This window comes from Bombyx mandarina, chromosome 24 (genome assembly GCF_030267445.1).
Source record: "Bombyx mandarina strain Sakado chromosome 24, ASM3026744v2".
Taxonomy (NCBI): Eukaryota; Metazoa; Arthropoda; class Insecta; order Lepidoptera; family Bombycidae; genus Bombyx; species Bombyx mandarina.
In genome coordinates, this window is record NC_143230.1 from 10,713,292 (window position 1) to 10,736,999 (window position 23,708).

The window sequence follows — 23,708 nt, forward strand, 5'->3', positions numbered from 1 at the left end:
CGTTTTCCAAAACTGCAGATGATTGAAAGATTACTGGTGGTCCGGAGGCCTTTCCCGCTTCACCGGGACGGGTGGGCGAGCAAAGGCTCAGCCAAGAGGGGTGGGATTTGCTAACAACTGCCCGAGTGCCTCCAAAGGAGACCTAACAACTCAAGAGCAATTGCTTCGCGAATGAATCTACTACCGGATCGGAATCGTGACCCACTGAGAAGATCCGGCGAGAAACTCAGTGGGCTGATGCATGGGTTAGGTTGCACGTCGACCTCTTTGTAGAGTTCGATGAGTACGGTTACCGGGGTTCCTCAGCCTGCTCCTAGTGTTAGAGCTGAAGGTATCTAATGCAAGAGTTATTGGATCTGGTGGATCCGTAAGGACGTGTCTAGGGCGACGACGGTGACTTGCTCCTGCGTGATCAGGATTCGGGGTGCAGTAATGTTGAAGGGACCTTTATATTTTCGGTCTAATTTACGAAAACAAAACCCCCAGCGGAAAAGAGTTTGACTTTAGCTTTGCCTCGACTAAACCAAGCTTCTGTTTGTGCCCATTTTTGTTTTTTTTTTTTTTTTTGTTTTCGCAGGCCTTCGACCGTGCTAAATCAAGATCTAATCTAGAGGGATTATCACTCTGTTGAAACTTAGATATTTCAAGTGAACTACCCTGAACGGTAAACATCTATTCTATTGGAGTAAACCCTGTTACTCGACAACGTGTACTATTAAGGGCGAGTTGAATATCCCCTAACTGCTCTTGCCATGATTGGTCCGAGTTACTTTCAGATCAAAGAGTGACTTGTTCATGAAACCGCTTACCATTGAATAAATTACTATGTTTTTTTTTTTTGAGACTACATTCTGACCTTGAATGGAACATAAAGGGGAAGCCAAAACCACTTATCTGTAAGACACTGAAGCTCTGGAACACACGTTGACGTCTCTGGTTGGACCTGCCACAGCACAGTCTCCTACGAGGCAGCGCACCCTAGCGCAAGTGCAGCCGGAGCGCGGGGGCTCCAATATCGGCAGTCCGTGCTGGAGGCGTGATCTCGTCGTTTGGCGGACCCGTCGGCCGGCCTCCGTACCGTCGAGGCGATCTGCCCGGTTCTCGCGGACTGGGTGGGCCGCGACCGCGGAAGTCTCACCTCCGGCTACCTGTGCAGACTCACAAGACATTTTACCACCATGCAAACTTCTTACCGCAACAAATCTTACCAGCCACCACGCAAACTACAATTTTACGGGTTCCACCTCTCTTACACGATGTTACTCCCACACTGAGGAAGCCAACCGCGAACACTTGTCAAGCACGCACAAGCACGCACTTCACCGGAAAAACCTGCATCCGCCAGCGGAACCCGAACACCGCCGCATCGCCAGACACGAACGCACCGGACGTCTTATCTTACAGGTCACGACGACTTCAGATGTGTCAATTTTTCTTCCCCACGGAAACTTGCTTGCTTTCTTGTTTGCTTGCTTGCTGGAGCCCGAAGTCATCGAACGTGTAGTGTTATTGGTATTGAATCGAGTAGATTCTAAAATTTCAGCGACAATTCACAGTCTCATGTCCTGGTTTACTGTACTAGTGCCATATAACTCTAGCAGTAGTCATTGGCTTAAAAACGATTCGTGTCGGAACTACCCACTCGTCATGACAGATCCATTATTGCGATCGAAGTTTCACTTGAGATTTGCACTTGCCTTAATTTCTTGCAATAGCTTGTTACGTGTTGTATTTCCGTTAGTAAACGCCATGTGATGACGTCGACAGTCAAACTGGGCAACATGAGCCAGAACGTAAGATGTGACGATTTCTTCGTGGCTCAGATCTTCCATCGAGGTAACAGAGACGTTATTACACGACTTACGTATGCTGCATTCACGTTCTTGTGGCGTACCACTACTAGTATTCTGATCTGCATAATGTTTTTTTTTTTGCTGTACTTCGAACATGTTCAAACACGTCACGCCAGTGAGAGTAGAGTCCTGATCCCACTTCTGATGTAAGCTTAAAGGTAGATATTATCTTGTTGAACACCAAGTAAAACGATGTCACTTCTGATTCCTGATTTAATCAACAATATGTTATCTTAACAATTCATTTTAACACTTGTCCAACTTTAACCAGTACGTACAACAATCACAGAATCACACAACGTAACAAGGATATAGTAAGTGCACCAGGCAAGCGCAGTCCAACGAATGTTTTTCGCGAGGCACGCACCGCCTTTTTATACTAGCCGGCGCAGCTGGCTTATGAGTCACTTCTGTTGCACGAGTGGAACGACACGGCCGGCGCACCCGGCTTGTGTGAGTCACGCCTGTTGCACGTGATGTTTATTAGAAATATTGTTAACGCCGTCATACTCTTTGTTTATTGTCAAACTTTTGTTATTGTTAAAGTCTGTTGTAAAATTGAGAATAGATTATTATTGTTTGTCTTTAACGTAGTCTTAGCGAAATCTGTGATTATAGAAGCTTAATCTGTCTTTGACAATATTACCATAATAATTTTGAAACTTATAATTTCAATTCAATATAGCTGAATATTAACTACTGGAGGACCACTAGTTTTTATATAAATTTACGAATTATTTAAAATTTCGCTACGTAATCATTCGGGAGGCGACTCCCGCCCGCATAAATTCTTTGAACTGGAAAGATAAAGTCAAACTGGAATACCTTTTTACTACGTTTGTCCCTAGCTTAGGAGATAACGCCTTATTTTGTCCGCGGAGTCTATATAAAAGGCGTTTAATGTTAAGAAGAAAAGAATAAATAATAGTTTAAAAAAAACTAAAAAAACGCTTTATATAAAATTCAACTTAAAAGATAGAAAATAAATTTAAATTGAAAATAGTTTAAAAAAATTAATATTATATTTTATTGTAAGAAAAGCGTGGGGTGCATTTTAAGATATTATTGAAATAAAAATTCTTCTATTCTCATATCTGTCAGAAAAATATTTATAACTAATAACACCATGCACCCCACGCTTTTTTTAGTTTTTTTAAACTATTATTTATTTTTCATTTTTTAGCTGAATTTCAATTTTTTCAATATGTTGTTTTAAATTTTTTTTTAAATGTTGAATTTTCATCGGGCCTCCATAAACCTACAAAGTATGGCCGTTTAAAGTGGGTCAAAATCGCGTCTAAAGGAGTCAGTTACAAAGATACAAACATACATACAAGTGAAGCTAATATAAAGCGTGTAAAAAAATGGTGCACCTGGAAAAAGTGAAACTTCTTTTGCGGTGCGTGGTATTGTGATTTTCTTAATTTTTCATCCTTAAATCAAATCTCTCTTGTAATAGGGAATGCTGTGTATAAGAGAAACGACCTAACTCGCTTTATCCTCTCCCTCTCTCCACGGTCGAGTGGTTCGCGAGACGCTCTGTCTATTCTCTCACTCTCGCTCGTCCTAAATTGTATCTTTTCTCTCTAGCCGTAACGAATCTGTTGCGAGTTTAATTTTACTCTCAACGCGCCTAAAGAAATTTCACTTCAAAAATGACAAACTGTAACATAAAAAGTTCAAGTAAGTAATTTTATAAGCGAGATTTGCTAGTTTTAAATATTCCAAATCTTAAAAGAACAAGGGGGTTCTTTAAGCGAAGCAACATCATAGCAATGGTCTATGTTAGACATATTCTGTTAAATATTCTTTTTCATGTAAATTCCTGATACAATCGACCCGATATCGGACTGGTCCTAACTTATAGACGGAACGCAATGACTTTCTCGCCGGCTCCATGAAATTTCACACACACGGGGAATAATATAAACGTTATTTTGTTTTGGTAAGAGACTTGACCCGGGCGACGCCGGGTGTATCTGCTATGCTCAGCGTGTCGCGATTCCTATTCGGTGGTAGATTGAACGAAGCACTGCTGTTGAACAAGGATTTCAACCTTATGCCTTCAGCAATCCTCAAGTCCTTCCATAAATATCAAGTCCTTAAATTCCACCCCTTGAGACTGGGGGTAAACGAAGGGTAGTCATCGAAGAGTCATCCATTTTATTTATTTATTGCTTATTAGGGTGGTCGAGCTCACAGCCCACCTGGTGTTAAGTGGTTACTGGAGCCCATAGACATCTATGACGTAAATGCGCCACCCACCTTGAGATATAAGTTCTAGGGTCTCAAGTATAGTTACAATGGCTGCCTCACCATTCAAACCGAAACGCATTACTGCTTCACGGCAGAAATAAGCAGGGTGGTGGTACCTACCCATGCGGACTCACAAGAGGTCCTACCACCAGTTATCTGCCGATTTCTGCGCCTATAAGAAATAGCTTTAGAAAGAGAAAACCAATTCTAGTTACCAGGAGAGCATAAATCTGAGGAGTTCTAATTTCAAAGTTTCTCGACTCAGTGCCGATCATCCCGGAATTCCTGTACGACATCCGGCACCCGGACGCTCCGCTGTCGCTCTCCCTGGACGAGGTCACGACCACGCCGCCTCCCCCCACCCCCTACTGCCCGTGCCTGGAGAAGAACGAAACCGTCACCGTCGAGAATGTCACACACAGTAAGTCATAGAATCTCTACTTTAAATGTTAATATTGAAACATATACAAGTAAATATGTATGTCAGTCTCTGGTAGCCATAACACAGATAATATAAAGCCGGATTACCATTGGCATTTTAACCCGTAGACATAGCCCACTGAGTTCCTCGCCGGATCTTCTCAGTGGGTCACGTTTCCGATCCGGTGGTAGATTCTGCGAAGCACTGCTCTTGCTAGGGCCAGTGCTAGCATCACTCCGGTTTGAACCCCGTGTGCTCACCTACTAGTTAAGGTTACGCTGAAAGAGCTTCTCAAGGCTATCAGTTTAGGTAGGAACAAAAAAAAATCGGCATTCTGATTGCGAAGGAGGCTCATAGACTATTCTGGTAAAACTTAACCTAGACCTAATCTAAAACTGGTTCGCAACCAAAACAAAATTGAGTAATACCGTCCATACATGTAAAGGAATCTTTTAACGTAATCCTCTCCGAGTTCGAGCTATCCGATTAACTAGAAAATTCGCACACGCGTCCAGGACCAATAAAATTAAATTATAGCCCCCTTTTTATTGCTTTTTATGGCCCGCTTATGGATGCTACGAATACCGTGGACTGCCATGAGAACAAACGAGTCCATTCTAAGGCAGCTAGACATTCGAAAAAGGCTCTCTTCCATCTGTCGGGAGCGTGTTATGAGCTTCTTCGGACATATCATGCGGTCTCCCAGACATGGATTATAGAAGCTCATAATTACGGGTCGCATAGAGGGCAAGCGCACCGTGGGCAGAACACCAGCCAGATGGTCAGATCTAGCAAGAGAAGCACTTGGTGGTAGTCTGTATGATGCAGTCCATGCTGCCCATGATCGAGTACATTGGAAGTACGTCGCATGTGGTCGCGATCCTCAGTAGTGAGAGAACGATATAGAAGAAGATGGCCCGCTTGGGGTTAAGTGGGAGCCGGAGCCTATAGGCATTTATAACATAATATATTCCCAACATCGAACTTCAGAAATGAGTTTTAAGGTCTCAGTTTTAACAGTACAACAGCTGCCCCACCCTTCAAACAGGAAGGCATTACTGCTTCACGGCAGAAATAGGCAGGATGTGGACTCACAAAACGTCCTACCACCGGTACCATCATTCATCATTCTCCCGCCCTTCTCTTAGTCACCTAGGGCCGGTACAACATGTTTTCTCCTTCCATACTCCTCTATCATATACCATTTTGTCGCTCACTCCTTTCGTATAGATATCGTCTTTCACGCAATCCATCCATTTCTTCTTAGGTCTATCTCTTCCTCTAAAGCCGTAGTTAAAACTCTATTAAAATCTGTATAACATATGTCTATATTCGAGTGTTGAAATTCGTTTAAGCCAAGGGTTCTCAAACTTATTTTGTCTAGTGCCCACTTTGAGAATAAATTATTTTTTAGTGCCCCTTTTTTTTCACGTACCTAAAAGCGAGCTATAGCGAGAGCTCAGTCGGTGTCTAAGAGTCCTCCTAGATGAAATTGCAAATTGCCTTCCAAGCCTCTACACAAAGCTCCCATTTTTTTTCTGGATTTCTCACCGCCCCCCTTTAGGTCTGCAGCGCCCATAAGGGGGCGTTATCACCCAGTTTGGGAAAGGCTGGTTTAAGCGATATTTTTGCAACTTTACAGGAGAGCCATTTAAAGCTACTGCCTTCCTAAGTTCGCCCAAGTTAGCTATTAGTTTTAACACTACTTTTGAGGTTTCTTTTTAAAGATTAAATCCTGATTTCCAGTCAACATTACCGCGGAGAAGGAATTCCGTCATCAGGAGCTCATCCACGAGACAGTCGCCGTCGGAGTAATGTTCGCCAGCAAAGCGATGGTGCAACTACTCGCCAATCCATTTGTGGGACCGCTTACTCACAAGTGAGTGGGCTTAGGGGAGAGTGAACAATTTAAAAAAAAATTTGCTTAAATGGGTGGACGATTTCACCTGGTGTTAAATGGTTACTGAAGCCCCATAGACATATACAACGTAAATGCGCCACCCACCTTGAGATATAAGTTCTAAGATCTCAAGTATATTTACAACGGCTGCCCCGCCTGTGAAACCGAAACGCATTACTGTTTCACGGCAGAAATAGGCAGGATGATGGTACCTACTCGCGCGAACTCACAAGACGTCCTACCACCAGTGATTACGCAAATTCTAATTTTGCGGGTTTGATTTTTATTACACGATGTTATTCCTTCACCGTGGAAATTCAATCGTGAACATTTGTTGAGTACGTATTTCATTAGAAAAATTGGTACCCGCCTGCGGGATTCGAACACCGGTTCATCGCTAGATACGAATGCACCGGACGTTTTATCCTTTAGGCCACGGCGACTGTATTAAAATTATTTTGAATTTGAATTTCAGTTTCTTATTATTTTGAAATGTTACTTACTATGTTTTGATAACAATTTCATAATGATTTCTTCCTTAAACCTATCATTTACGTTTCTTAAGTGAAAAAATCATTTTTTTAATGTTAAAAATTATGTAAGGGGTCATAAAAAATTTAGAAATGTTACAGTGGGGCATAGCATAAAAAAGGTTGGAAAACACTGGCTTAGAGGTAAGTAGGCACTTTCATGAACGTCAGAAATGCTAGGATCACAGCCGAATCGCAGAGGCCTCTTCGCAAAGACAGCTTGAAGACGGGCACGTCTTTAGAACAATGTGTCTGTGGTGAGATTCGAACCCCAGCAAAAGCGCGTCGCTAATTACGAATAGACCAGCCGTCTTATCTTCTAGACCATACCGACTTAAGCCTCTTTTTATTTCAGAATCGGCTATAGCGTCCCTATGTTCACGGGCTTCGTACTGATGTTCCTGTCTACACTAAGTATGTATTCTTTTTTATTGCTTAGATGATTGAACGAGCTTACAGCTTAGTGTTAAGTGGTTACTGGAGCACACAGACGTCTACAACGTAAATGAGCCACCCACCTTGAGATATAAGTTCTAAAGTCTCAGTATAGTTACAACGGTTGCCCCACCCTTCAAACCGAAACATATTACTTCTTCACGGCAGAAATAGGCAGAGTGGTGGTACCTACACGTGCGGACTCACAAGACGTCCTACCACCAGTAATTACACAAATTATAATTTTGCGGGTTTGATTTTTATTACCCGATCCCGATCCTTCACCGTGGAAGTCAATCGTGAACATATTCTGATAAGTACGTATTTCATTAGAAAAATTGGTACCTGCCTGCGGGATTCGAACACCGGTGTATCGCTACATACGAATGCACCGGACGTCTTATTCTTTAGGCCACGACGACTTAAATTTGAAGTATTATAATTCGATAAGAATTAAATAAATTTTGATTGAATCAGAAAAATGTATTTTCAGTAATGAGATCGACTTTCTTTTATGTACGTAAAAACGCAATGTGTTTTTATGAAAAATGGAGCGAAATTAAATGGTGTTGATTTATTTAAAATTTTAATGAATTTAATGAGCCTTAAGTGGAGTTTTCCGAGGAGAAGCCACGTCCGGCGACTCTGCGCCATCTCCAAGCAAGCCCTTTTTTTTTATTGCTTAGATGGGTGGACGAGCTCACAGCCCACCTGGTGTTAAGTGGCTACTGGAGCCCATAGACATCTACAATGTAGACGCGCCACCCACCTTGAGATACAAGTTCTAAGGTCTCAGTATAGTTACAACGGCTGCCCCACCCTTCAAACCGAAACGCATTACTGCTTCACGGCAGAAATAGGCAGGATGGTGGTACCTATCCGCGCGGACTCGCAAGTGGTCCTACCACCAGTAAAACAGATACTTAGCGGTCAATAAGCCAACATTAACGTGTGATTCTGAAGAGGCACTAAATTAACAGAAGCAATTCACATAATTTCGGTCCTGGATGATGGATTCTCAGAGATGCCTCAAAGATCGCTGCAAGAAGATGTTGGCTCTGATAGACACAGCCCACAGAGTTCCTCGCTGAATATTCTCAGTGGATTGCGATTCTGAACCGGTAGTAGATTCAACGAAGCACTGCTCTTGCTAGGGCTAGTGTTAGCAATCTCTCTCACCGACCGGGCGTAATTGAAATAGCCCCTTAGGCTACCAGCAAATAGGGAGGGAAAGAGCCGCAGTCCAAAAATGGTTTCGTTGCCAAACTTTACAAAGGACCAATGCTTAACTTCCTCTTCCAGTATTCGCCTTTGGTCGCTCATACGGAGTACTTTTTGTGGCTCGCGCGCTGCAAGGCATAGGATCCTCGTGTTCCTCCGTATCAGGAATGGGTATGCTCGCCGAAAGATATCCTGATGATAAGGTACACATCCATTCGTCTCTTCTTAGAACTTTGAATTTGCCAGATATAAGCAGCTTGGTCGTATCGCCAAGAAAACTGGTGGTATATTGTTTGTACCAAGTGGGCCACAAAGCAGTCATCATTATAGCTTATGGACATTTTTTTTTATTGCTTAGATTGGTGGACGAGCTCACAGCCCACCTGGTGTTAAGTGAAGCCCACAGACATCTACGACGTAAATGCGCCAAGGTCTCAGTATAGTTACAGCGGCTCGAATTAAGAAAATAAGCAACTCTTTTAGGGGGCTGGGTGTACAGCTTTTCAACAAGATCCCACTAAACGTTCAACTACTACCTGTTCATAGATTTAAGAAAACTGTTAAGGAACGTTTGTGCAACAAGGCATATTATAAAGTTAAGGATTATTTACTAGATGGCACTACGTGGGAATGAGGCGCTCGCTCATGGCCTTTTCATTTTTCATTATTATTATTATTTTTTTAAGACTTGTTTTTTCTTTTATTGTGAATATTTCTATTTATTTAAAAAAAAGAAAATATTTGAGAAAAAACAAAAAGAAAAAAAAAAGCCCGCTGAGTTTGTTTCGCCGGTTCTTCTCAGGACTGTGGCTTTTTTTGGAACCGGTGGTAGAGTTAACATTGTTATTTGTATTTTGACATTCAACAAGTGTGTCATACTGACATCTAAGTTGAAATAAATGATTTTGAATTTGAATTTGAATTTGGCTGGCCTACCCTTCAAACCGAAACGCATTACTGCTTCACGGCAAAAATAGGCAGGGTGGTGGTACCTACCGGTGCGGACTCACAAGAGGTCCTACCACCAGTAAAACATCTATGGCCTATCGCTAAATCCGATATCATTCACATTTCTATTTTGTTCAGTTTTTTCTTTAATGCAAGCTGCTATTGCAATATTTATTATGGCTAGATTTTTTTAAATCTAATTAGGTAGAACTACAAGCCATCTGATGTTAAGCTACCCGAGCCCATAGACCACAACAAAGCGTTTAAAAAGTCTCGATTTTTATAGTAACAATTTTCGATTGCAACTCAAAAAGTACCAAGTTCGCATAATGACGAGGAAGTATTCCAATAGGAACGCGGCAACGCTATGGGCATCGCTCTCGGCGGTCTCGCTTTGGGCGTACTCATCGGCCCTCCGTTCGGCGGATTGATGTATGAGTTCGTGGGAAAGACGGCTCCTTTCCTGATGCTCTCCGCCTTGGCTCTCGGCGATGGATGTAAGCTTCACTTGGGATATAATATGCCTTTTGAAGAACCTATATAACTTTTTTTCAACACCTTACGCCCTCGTGGTCTTCGATTCCAGTACTGCAGCTGATGATACTTCAGCCGGGCGTCGTGAGGCAAGAGACAGAGCCTCCTTCTCTGAAGCAACTTGTGACCGATCCATACATATTGATTGCGGCTGGTAAGTCAGTGAAATGCCGACGTAGACTTCAATCCACTGAGTTCCTCGCCGGATATTGTCAGCGGGTCGCGATTCCGATCCGGTGGTAGATTTAGCGAAGCACTGCTCCTGCTAGGGCCAGTGTTAGCAACTCTTCCCAGATTAGAGACCCCGTGACCTCACCTATCCGTGAGTAGTCGGAATAGTCCCTTAAGCTACCAGCGAATAGGTAGCAAAAAAAGGTAGACTTGTGATTTCTCACATGACCAAACCAAAAAAAGATATGCTATTTTCACGAAGATTTATCGAAAAAACAAAATTAAGAAAAGATTAAAATATTTTCGGACAGAACCAGTCAATAATAGTTGATTATTAACTTATACTTTTATTGGGAGAACATTTACGACAATTAATAAATGCTGCACAGTGTTCAAAGATAACTTACTATTTTTTTTATGAATTGGATTTGAAGTTTCTGGCTGATGAACGCCGGTTACACGGTTACACGCACAAAAATGTGTCACGTTCCGCCTGATAGTGCAAGCGAGAGCGCGGAACAAGCGATAGAGAGGCACGATTGACCCAAGCGTTGGCTTGTAACACATTTATCTCTCTTCTCGCGTGATGTTAGCTCAGCAGTTCGAACAGTTCTGCTACTGACGTTATCACGTAAAACTATCGTCCGTAAACAGACTTTAGAGATAACCAATTTTATTTTACCCTACAGGAGCCATTACTTTCGCAAATGTTGGCATAGCCATGCTGGAGCCGAGCCTGCCGATTTGGATGGCCGACACCATGGAAGCTAGGAGGTGGCAGCAGGGAGTCGCTTTCCTTCCCGCCAGCATCTGCTATCTGATAGGTACGTGAACATATTTTACTGGTGGTAGGACCTCTTGTGAGTCCGTGCGGATAGGTAACACCACCCTGCCCATTTCTGCTGTGAAGCAGTAATGAGATTCGGTTTGAAGTGTGAGACAGTCGTTGTAACTATACTGAGACCTTAGAACTTATATCTCAAGGTGGGTGGCGCATTTACGTTGTAGATGTCTATAGGCTCCAGTAACCACTTAACACCAGGTGGGCTGTGAGCTCGTCCACCCATCTAGAAATTTGTTTGTCATTCGTAAGAATTGTACCAGGAGCGCATAAATGCAAAGAGCGTTTCGAAATCAATTTTCGACATAGCTATTCTGTTTCAGGCACCAATCTTTTCGGCCCCCTCGGACACAAAATGGGTCGCTGGCTGGCCGCCTGCTCCGGACTCGTCATCATTGGACTCTGCCTCATTTTTGTGAGCTATTAAAAAAAAAAACATAATTAAATTACGAAATCTTCCTCTAACTCGAAATTTCAAATACCAGTTCAATACAATGACGATAAACTCGTAAAATATATGGGAGCTCATTTGATACCTTCACGAACTTATCAGGTCCTAGTACTTTTTTTTTTAAATATTTAATTTTTTTTTACGTAAAAACAAGCCGACGTCCTATTTGGCGTTATGTTAATGCTGAAGCAAAAGTTACCTGATTAAAGAAATCCATAGACAATGGCGAATGTCCACCTACCTTGAATAATAAAAAAATCAACATTGCATTCTACATCTGTCCCGGCCAATATATGTAAGCCTAAACACATAAATGCTACGTCGTAGAAATAGCTAGGTGCTACCAGTGGAGGTCAAGAGTAAACCATGTTTGAGCACATATTTAGACAAAATGGTAGCTAATAAGAGTAACCTTCCTATACACGGTATTTTTTTGAACGATTCCACTCTAACACGTAAAGAAAAATTCCCCAAAGCTCTCTTATAACACGGTAACTCTACAACACGAAAATGAGATTTTGATGTGAAACATTTATAGCCGCACGTAAAACCGATTTCTGGCGTGGCGACGCATTGACTGTGCGATTCTCTCCCACTCGATCCGGGGTTAAGCCATCTCTTTCGCTACACTGAGCTCGGATACCTATAGTGTATACTCCGTAGTGTATACAGTGTTGTTTTAACTACAGTACACATAACCTGTGTTTTACTTGAAAACAAATTATTTTTTCGTAATATTTTATTTTATCATTATGCCATATTTAGTTCCTATCACAATCTGTTGTTTTCTGTATATTACTTTTACAAAATAATGTCGATGTTTCACTTCTGCCAGGCGTCCCGTGACGGCTCACATTTTTTTTGTAATTAAAATTATTTAGAAAATTACATTATGCACTGCGAACACACAATACATGGAGTGACGGAAAATTTACTGCTTATTTTTTATGATTGATAGTTAGAAAAATAATAGACAAATAATAGTCTCATATAACACGGTTTCACAAAACACGGGACTTTGTAGGACCGTAACTACCGTGTTTTATGTGAGTTACGTGCAATAGAATTTACTTCCACGCTCTCATGTTACCCTGGTACATCAGATCCCGATGGCTCGCAAGCTGGAGCACCTGATCATCCCCAACGCTGGTCTCGGCTTCGCCATCGGCATGGTGGACTCGTCCATGATGCCGGAACTGGGTTTCCTGGTCGACATCCGCCACGCAGCCGTCTATGGATCAGTTTACGCCATCGGAGACACAGCCTTCTGCTTGGGATACGCTGTCGGTAAGCGTATACAAATGAGTATTCAAGAAGAAATTTACTCCTTCTATAATATTTTAAATATTCAGACTATTTGTGTATCCTACTATCTTATCCTACTAATATTATAAACGCAAAAATTTGTAAGAATGTATGTTTGTAATTCTTTCACGCAAAAACTACTCAATGGATTTTGAGGAAACTTTACTATTAAAGCTTACACATCAGAATAGCACATAGGCTATAATTTATAAAGATATAGTGTGAATTACGGTAGGCAGTGGATTGGCTCTGCTCCTAGCATTGCTGACGTCCATGGGCAACAGTAACCACTCACCATCAGATACAGGGGAAATATAAAAGAATAAGTTGAGACATTGCATTTTCTAATCTAACGCCTCTTTAAATTAGGTCCCGCGTTCTCTGGCGCCCTGGTGAACAGCATCGGCTTCGAGTGGATGCTGGTCATCATCGCCATTCTGAACTTCGCCTACGCCCCGTTCCTGCTGTTGTTGCGCTCGCCCCCAGCCCGTGACGAGAAACAGGTGATTAAAATACTATCATCGTCATCATCTCCAGCAGTGATCTCACGTAGATTTTCGCCATACAAACTCCGGTGGACTATAGCTATTTAACACGTTGACTGCGGGACTATGTGAGGGGTTTTTAGCCAGTGCGTATGAGGTCTTTCAGAGACAAGATCGGACTTGTTTACGGTATAAGACCCGATAGGCCTCACAAAAGTCCGTTTTCGAATATACCTTGTTACGCCGGTAAGAGTAACGCCATCTATCGCCGAATAGCGCGGTTTTTATATTACTGTTACGCGCTGGGGTTCGGAATAAACAAAAAATTGTACCGAATTACAAGTTAACACTACATTAAACACTTAGAACACTTAAAACACTCAACAAACACCTTTAAGCTCTCAATTCACATCTTCCGCTTCGCTTCAGGTGATCCGTTCGCTGTTTCGCTTCGAGTAGTTCCGATTACTAACTGACTGCGTGCCATCCCTGCAACGCTTTTATAGCCGATACCATATCCCTAAAATTATCGAGAATATTCCACACATCTCTAGTATTATGTTTCCGCTATCTGACAATAGATGGCGTTGTACTTCTCGAGCGTTCTAGGTGCTACTAGATCCTTCGATATTCGTTCGACTATTCTGCGATAGATGGCGTTACTCTTACCGGCGTAACATTACTCTATACAGCTTGTATAAGCAAATTAGTGGAATGATGAAAGAATATAATATTTGCTGTTTGTTCAGCCCATTAAAAGTACAACAAAAGGATACAACAGCTCGTAATGCCAAAAACAATTGTTATAAGATCATTATTGATTAATAGCATTCGTAATTTCAGAGCCTCATCATGGGTGAGAAATCCTCAGTGCGTTACGTGAACTATCAGAACGAGGAGTAAGGATTCCACTAGCCAAGACCAGATACCTGAAGACCTGGAGTCAATCAGCGGTTAGAGATACTATAACTTGGGAGCGAATCGCCGAGGCGAAATTCATAAATTTTTGAACTCACTGACTTAATGTTAACATTAAATGATCACGCAACGGGGTTTGCTTGTAAACGAATTTTAGACGTCTTAGGAGCGTATACATTGTATTAATAGAATTACAATAATAAATATTTAAACTGTATACATATTGCCCGAATATCATATTAGTGTTTGTCTATATAATATATTATAGACGTGTTACCAACACATTTTTAATCAAAATAATATATTATTGCTATCTATATTTATTAAATGTATACACATATTATACGCATTCTATTTATTGAATGTTATTGTAGTGCTTTCAAAGATATATATTTACCTAAAACTTCTTCCAAACGAAATGACAAAAAGATTTTTTAAACTAATTACAAAGCTTTAGCTATTTACTTTAACATAACCAAGATCGAATCCGATATATTTTAATCAAAAAATCAAGTTATGAATTTAGTATTTAAAATTTAATCACACGTATTTAGTTTTATTTATCTTTTAATCATATATTTCGGATACAATTTTAATATCTTTATCACTGACAACCTGTGTTTAGTTAGATTAAAATGTGTTTTTGTCATTTTTATTCAGTTGTCCTATCGACCAATTTACAAACAATTAGAAATTTAAAAAAAAACATTAGGAAATGTATTTTAATAGAAACTGTATTTAGCTTGTATCAAATCATCTTCTTATAACAATAACTGACGTGGCTTCGAAAGCAATTGTGTGATGTGATTTTGGATACGTTTAAAAAAGTCAAGTATTGCCCAAATTGCTGGTGATTCTGTCGTGTGAATGACATTTATTTATTTATTTTCTTTATTGCTTAGATGAGTGGACGAGCTAATAATTCCGATATGCCTTTGCGCTTTGAATGTCGCTTAACTATCGACTCTGAATCCAGCTCCACCTCTGAGAGGAATCGCCCGGAGACACTCTTAACACTTACTACAAATATTACAATCCAATAATATACTATAACTAGGCATACTCTCCCGCTTCGCTGGGCATTTAAAATTAACATTACTATTTATTGTCATTATTGTTAGGGAGTCCAACACTCATATAAATATTAGCCTATCCATTAAGTACATGTAATTTCTACATGGATACCAAGTTTCAAGTCAATCGGATGCACGGTTCAGTAGTTATAACGGAACATCCGTAAAAACCACTGTAAATGGTCATGCGAAAATAATTCTCGTATGTCATATATATGGACTGGTGGCGGGGCTTGAGGATGAGTTATGTCTAGCAGTGGATGTGTATGGGCTGAAAGACAGGTAGATAGAAGACATATAAATATATGGATGTTTTGTTGTTACATCACTGTTCCTGTTGTCCCATGCGCTGGTCCGGTCAAATTAAGACGACCTTGGAATCCAGCATCAACGTCACTATCCTCTGCGCAGGGGACTGGAAGGAATGGTCCTCCATTCCTACATAGTCCTAACAAAAGTGCCCCGTAAAGTTTACGACCCTCAGTACTGAGAAACACGACGCACGGAGAAGGAGGTTTCTTCCCAAATAATGCGTGATTAAAAATATACAACATGATTAACTTCAGTATCCGATGAAAAGTTATTGGATATTTTATTTTTATTTTAGCACGACAGAAAGCTGATAGCGTTTTTTAAACTTATCCAAAATTTATTCTAAGCATCTGCTTAGCTATAGTAAAGACACAATGTGTAAATTTTTGGATGCTACGTCACAGATTTTTGTGAATAAACAATAAATACCCGTTATATTCAGGGTGAATTCGTGTAAATAAAATGTATACATATTTACAATGTCATATGTAGACACAATGTTTCTCGTATTCTTAAACGTCGTGTACGTACGTACATTTGTAGATATATGTGTTTTTGTTAAATTAATATCCATATAATATTGTTAAAGCAAAATCAGTACATACCTTATAGTTCTTCATTCATATTTACCAAATTTCAATGGTGAATTGAACAGGCAATTCATTATTTTATAGACAAAATAAAATGCCGAAAATTCTAGATGTACCCAGATGCTTATAAATCAAAATTGTATACGCTATATTTTGCGAATGTGACTTTGACAATATATTTTAAAAAATATGTATACAATATTGTAGACAATAATTTTGTGTAACGTATACAACTTATTTATATTGTATATAGTGCATGCATTACGTTTTCCAAATAATATGTGCATTAAGAGATTTAGTAAAGATTAATTTTTATCACGTTTTCTCGTTGACTTATAGGAATATAATAAGTTTAAGTTATAAGTACACGTTTTTAATTTGATAATTAAATAGTTTTTGCCTACTAAAGAAACGAATACAAACTATAGTTGTTAATAAGAATTATAATAAACATTATTATTGTTAAATGCCAGAATTATTACGGAACAATAACAGTTTTAATTGTCTTCATCGACTTTTATCACAATTATGTTGAATCTTATTCAGAAAGCATATATCTCTTGGTGCATACGAGAACCGTTGGTCTCTGGTAGATTCGTAATGATTTTAAAAACTTAATTAACGTTGTTCCTTAATTAACGAAATATCATCACAATTACTTTAATTTTGTAATTACTTAAGGCGGTTGCACACGATAATCTTTTGGAGACGAATATCGCAAGATTATCTTATTTATTAATTGGACATCGGTAAGGACAGAGGCAGAGCTAAGCCAGTGCCTACCGTTAACCAAATAAGGTTCAAGTTTAGACTCTGATTTTTTTTTTATTGATGCACAATACAAATCGCAATCATTACAGTACATTACATCTATACATTTATTAATAAAATTGGAATGTCTGTTTGTAATATTGAAATAACCGCTTTTTACTACGTGTAGTACGTACAGTATATACGCTACATACACCAAAATAACATTTTTTACAATTTTTGTCTGTCTGTCTGTCTGTTTGTTCCGGCTAATCTCTGGAACGGCTACACCGATTTTGACGAGACTTTCACTGATAGGTAGCTAATTATATAGACTATTTTCACCCCGCGGCGTCACTCGTGGTACGACATAACTGCGGGTAACATCGTGCGACTCAGCTACTATTAACTAAATCATAAACTTATTACCATAGTACTTATATCTTATCTGAATTGCAATCAAAATTATATATGCACTCAACGAACCTGTATTAATATACGTAGCAAGCGAGCTTATAAATTGGCTATTGAAAACAAAATTACATATTACAAATGAAAATAAAAAAAATAGAAAGAAAAATAAAAATAAGAGTTCCGAGAAAAAAAAGCATACAAAAATAACGAAGTATCTACATAATAATATATGATTGTGTTTTTCACTGTCTTTATTAGTGTGCATTCAATAGACGTTCTCGGCTTAGGCATAAGACGCCTGTATCCGTGTTAATTGAATGCAAATATGGCATTCCAAGTTTCAACCATCCGACTTTGGAATAAGCTCCCCTCCACGGTGTTTCTCGAGTGCCATGACATGTCCTTCTTCAAACGAGGCTTGTGGAGAGTACTCAACGGTAGGCAGAAGGCTTCCAACATCTCTTTGAATTCATAATGTCCTAGTACTTTATCTAGACCAGTAGACAGCTTGGCTCTGCCCCTGGCATTGCTGAAGTCCATGGGCGACGGTAACCACTCACCATCAGGTGGGCCGTATGCTCGTCTGCCTACAAGGGCAATAAAAAAAACACCCTGTTTTCTCGAAAATATTAAAAGCAGTCGTTTTTTTATGAATTGTTAGCTACCTATATCTGCCATGAAACAGGCATGGCTTTTGTTGTTAGGTAGTCATTTAAGTCTATTTGCGCGGTTAATTGAGGATTGATGAGTTTCCGAGACCAACAGTTCAATAGCTTTCTCTTAAACAAATATTTCGTATCATTCATCATCGCTGACGGTATTGGACCAATAAAGTAGTAAATATTGTTTTGGAACAAACAAAATAATCCCGAGCTTATAGGAGACATTGTAAATAAAATGCTATGTCGCTATGTTTTTATTCTGTATATATATCTATATAACACGTGTAGTATTTAAAAATGTATAATTACTGTAATAATTGTAATTCTTGAGCCTCTACGACGTTTGCAAGTGTTAAAAATTTCTGTTTTAGACTAACGCGTCTTAAAAACTGATTTATCCGATTTTTTTTAGTTCTACAAAGTCTAAAGACAATGAAATCTTAATCTTGAAAAGTGCCAAAAATGATTAGTCAGCGTATTTAGGATTTTACAATTTACGACAGTAAAATGAAAATAATATTTAACAGAAATTCAATAGTCCAGGTTTTGGGGTTCCTACTTATGTTTCCCGGGAAACGATTTTCCTATCACCGAGAACTTTCTTCTTCATTATCCTAAATAAAAAATAAATTAAATAGAATATTAATTTGTCAGTCTAAACTTTGTTTATCTTTTCACTTAGGTAATATTAATATTGAAATTGGTGTTTAAATCATTCCCGGGAAAATACACAGCCAGTGTTTATCGTTGTTAATAATAAATACGTTAAAACAAGAATTAAATTAAAATATCCTAACTACAGCGGTTTATAAATTAGCAGGTTAATTAAAATCTTGGTTTACTTATCTTCTCTGTAGTATATGCGTTGTGATACATATAACTGATAATATAACTAACTGAAGTCGGAGCTTAATACACGAACATACAAGATCACGATTTTCACAAAACAGTATGTACTAATTGTGATATAATTAATATAATAAAAATATATGAGTATTTTTCAGCAATAATAATGTAGACAAAATATTTACTCATAATTATTGTAGACCATTTAAATAATCAATGTAGACATATTATTAATTATTACCTTTACCAATAAATAATCGTTAAATATGTATCTACTCTATAGACGCATTAAATATCTTCTATATAGTGTATTTACAGGACAACTGTTACTCTTCTATCTTATTACGGCTTGCTTGATGGCAAGTTGCCGTCACTCTTTGACATTAGCAATGCCAGAGACACACCGATCAGTATACCATTTTCTTCATAATACTTCGGTTCGAAGCTTCTCTAAAAGCCAAAGTGCTGTTTCATAAGGAAATTGATTTAAAACTAAACCTTATCAAACTTGAATCTCTATATACTACGCAAATAAAATTGCTTTGGTTTATAACCAAATTTAAACAAACTTATACCGTATTTTTAAATGTAATCAATGTGGACAGTATATTTAAAACGTATACGTATTTTTAAACATGTTTCTTGTGTTGTGCGGATATGTGATGTTGTTTTTTTTTATTATTATATAGCACATACGTAATTTCCGTAATTACTGGTGTTAGAACGTCTCGTGAGTTCGCACAGGTAGGTACCACCGCCCTGCCTATTTCTGTCGTGAAGCAGTAATGCGTTTTGGCTTGAAGGGTTGAGCAGCCGTTGTAACTATACTGAGACCTTAAAACTTATATCTCAAGGCGAATGACGGCATTTACGTTGTAGGTATGGGCTCTGGTCGCCACTTAACACCAGATTGGCTATGAGCTCGTCCACCCATATATGCAATAAAAATAATAATAATAATCTCAAACCAACTGCCTATACAATTACAAGTACCGATATTATACAATAGTGAAACAAGCCATTTTACATTACAACGGCTGCCCCACCATTTAAACCGAAACTCTTAATATCTCACTTGAAATCTAAATATCCTACTAATTATTGGCAAAACAAGTCGTTTACACGTCCCATTGTCGTCACATAATTTCGGGAGTATTTTTGAAGTGAAAATTTCTTTATTTGAACACTTTTTGGTAAGGGAAAATCTTACGGGTTCGCGTTGCCGACATGCTAATGTTACGTATACACGTGTAAGACATCGCATACACCTGACCGTGTGCTGTGCGCGTTACGCTTTTTCGATGCGTGAAATCTTGTGAGTTCGCGTCACCGACATTAGTGTTATATCTGTAGCTATACAAGTGACGCATGTTAAACATTAATGCCGTGTATATCTTTGCGAGTAAAATTGAATGGATACAGTAAAAAGTATCACATCGTTCAAATAGTGTTTGATTGTTTGATCATTATCCTAATTGTTTAATTGTAGAATCACTTTACACTACTTAATACATATACTAATATTTTTAAGTATGGATAATAGAAAAGTTTATTAGTTTTCACTTCTATCGGTGATCCCTATGGCTGCCAATTTTTTTATTTTATTATTATTAACATAATTATTTATTATTATTTCGCATCGCATATCGGTACTAGATAGGCTTTTCGTGTATGGCTGCACATAAAGTCGCATTGAAACTCACCTTAAACATGTTTAGAAGTATAATTATGCACGTATCTTCATCAAAAACAGGATATAAAATCAAATTAATTAAAGCATAATAGACGGGAAACTGTCAGCTATATACTTTATCTAGATAGAGAATTGTCAAGAAACGCTGATATTCCCAATTTTGAAGTTTAAAAGTAAAAGTATCCATGTATCTTCATCAAAAACAGAATTTAAAATCAAATTAATTACAGCCTAATATATGGGAAACTGTCAGCTAGATACTTTATCTAGATAGAGAATTGTCATGAAGCGCTGATAATTCCACTGCACCAGAACCCTCCTCAAACAAAATTACATTTCTTTATAATCAAATTTAATAAACTTATAACGTAGATTTTAATGTAATCAATTTAGACGTTAGTTTTAAATCGTGGCGTATTGTAAAAACTGTGGCATATTGTTTTTATTTAAGTTTGAGAGATTACTAGTGGCTCGGAGGCCTTTCCAGTTTTACCAGGACAGGTGGGCGAGTAAAGGCTCAGCCAGGAGGGGTGGGATTTGCTAACAGCTGCCCCAGCGCCTTCGAAGGAGACCTAACAGCTCAAGAGCAGCTGCTTCGCGAATGAATCCACCACCGGATCGCAATCGCGACCCGCTGAGAAGATCCGCCGAGAAACTCAGCGGGCTAATGCATGGGTTAGGTTGCATGACGAACTCTTTGCCGAGTTCGACGAGTACGGTTACTGTGTGAATAACTGTGAACATTAGAGACACTAATATATCGGGTGATTAATTTTGCCAAATGGGTTCCGCGATTTGGGAATATAATTGTGTAATAAACACGCTAATTTGATTTAAAAAAGGGGTTTACCGTTGTTTCGGCTGTGAACTTGCACGGGCAGATGTCTTCCCGCATACTACCTTCAGGTTTTAAGAGCAGTACAAGAGTTTACTACCGTGTACTGCTTGCGTATATACAAGTTCCGAACAACATTAGAACGTCTAACGAGCAATTATTTCCACAACTGCATAGTATGTTTGGAGTAAACAAATATGTATCCTGGTATTTCGTTTTTATAAACACCGCGGAACCCGATGACTAGCCGGACTATAATTAAAAACTTAATCAAAATAGTTATGACATTATAAATCGTAGAAAAAAACATAAAAATCTATATATCATAAAAACACTTTGTCCCTGAGACACTCTAATTATCAATACATACTATAAAATTTAATTTAAATGTAAGTGTCTCCTGTGTTATGCTAGAATCACGAATGAAACCAAGTTAATACCGTTCAGAATCCCGGTCAGGGATTAAGGACTCCTATTCCATTTCCACTATCCGAATTTTATTTTTAAACCCACCAGACATATTATTTATGCGAACCTCACTTAAATATATGAAAATAAACTTGTATTATAATTTATTATTTAAGCTGTATACAATTATTTTTTCTGTATACATATTTATATTTAATAGACAAATTATTAACAGTTATAATATTTTAATTGTTATCCAAGAATGCATTGTTTGTTAATGTGTATTTATTCTAGTTTATTTAAAGAATTTAAATGTTAGTGGTTTGTATAAAAAATGTTTATTGTTATATTATTATAATTGTAAATTTGTTTTTATTTTTATTGTTTTTATATATTGTTAATCTATTGCATAATGTCATATATCACATCTTTTATTGTTACACAAAATTTTCGACTTTAAGAGTTAAATTCGAAAGATTAGAATCATTTACAGCCAGTAATGGCTTAGCAATTGTAAGCCCTTATTTCAGTTGTCATCTCAGTTCAATCTTGTATCAATCCTACCGCGTATCGTTATCGATAAATATCAAAATTATTAAGTCACTTTTAAGGATGTCCAGTGTTATTAAAATCATTTAACCGTAATTTAAAATAAAAATGTATATCATCAAAGTTTTAATGGCCGCTTTGAAATTAACAAAGTTGAATTGGAGACGTATGTTTCAAATCGATTAAACTATGGGTATATGAACTGAATTGTCGCGTTTTATTTGGCTTGTGGCGGATTACCTTCAGTGAACTGCTCAACATCAGGTGGATCATGTCAGTGGTACTCAACCTTTTTTCGACTACGACCCTTACAATAGAGAAAAATTTGGCGCCCCCCTAGATAAGGTAGATTACGAGCTGCTAAATCAGCTGCTTCTCTCATCTAGCTCCTGTCAGTTAGAGAATCGGGCTCAGTGGCGAGCAATTAGAGTGGCCTATGTCTATAGACACTATAGGCAGATGTTGTGTAAAAAAATTGACGAACCCCAAAAACCTACTGGCCGTCCCCACGGGGGTCACTAGTTTGGGCACCACTGGCCTATATGCTAAATTTAAAACAAAATAAGCTTCTACAGAGCCCGTCGATAAATATTCCTTTTAAAAAACAATCAGCTAATTTGGGTTTTGTATAGAATTTGTTAACCTCCGCTTTCTTTCCCGAGCGCTATGACATGTCCTTCTTCAAACGAGGCTTGAGGAGAGTAGTCAATGGTAGGCAGCGACTTGCCTCTGCCCCTAGTATTGCTGATGTGATGTACCACTCGTCATTACGCGGGCCGTATGCCCTTCTGCTTAGAAAAACAATTTAAAAAAATCCAAAGTCGTCGCGGCTCGCGTTATAAGATGCCCAGTGCATTCGTATCGAGCGACCCGTCGCATGCAACGAAGGGCTCGGCGAGTAAATTAACCCATAGACACAGCCCACAGAGTTTCTCGCCGGATCTTCTCAGCGGGTAACGTTTCCGATCCGGTCGTAGATTCTGCGAGGCACTGCTCTTGCTAGGATTTATATTCGCAACATTTATTGAGCCCCGTGAGCTCACCTACTAGCCCGGTGACGCTGATATGGTCCCCGAGACCATCAGAATCCTGGAATCGAATCCCGCTGACAGATACCGATTTATCTAATGAAATACACACTAAGCAAATGCTCATAATTTACTTGCACGGTGTGGGAGTAAAACATAAAAAAATGTTTATAGGTGCAATTTTTGTTTTTTATAAATCGTTGATCTGTTGCATAATGTTATATAATGGAGACAGGTGAACCTGTTCACGGTCTATACCAGGGGTGGGCAAATATTTTG

The 23,708-nt window shown here is 38.8% G+C and overlaps 1 protein-coding gene across 1 annotated transcript in view; it reads left to right on the forward strand.

The window, feature by feature from the left end:
- LOC114243468 (Vesicular monoamine transporter) overlaps positions 1-22,608 on the forward strand; it is a 46,180-nt gene extending 23,572 nt beyond the window's left edge. The window contains exons 3-13 of the mRNA XM_028174974.2: positions 4,375-4,530; positions 6,277-6,409; positions 7,316-7,374; positions 8,698-8,819; positions 9,917-10,061; positions 10,151-10,252; positions 10,959-11,093; positions 11,434-11,525; positions 12,665-12,848; positions 13,236-13,369; positions 14,195-22,608. Coding sequence (XP_028030775.1) covers positions 4,375-4,530; positions 6,277-6,409; positions 7,316-7,374; positions 8,698-8,819; positions 9,917-10,061; positions 10,151-10,252; positions 10,959-11,093; positions 11,434-11,525; positions 12,665-12,848; positions 13,236-13,369; positions 14,195-14,254 — 1,322 coding nt within the window. The 3' untranslated portion in view covers positions 14,255-22,608. The remainder of the gene's footprint in view (positions 1-4,374; positions 4,531-6,276; positions 6,410-7,315; positions 7,375-8,697; positions 8,820-9,916; positions 10,062-10,150; positions 10,253-10,958; positions 11,094-11,433; positions 11,526-12,664; positions 12,849-13,235; positions 13,370-14,194) is intronic.
- Positions 22,609-23,708: the final 1,100 nt, after the last annotated feature.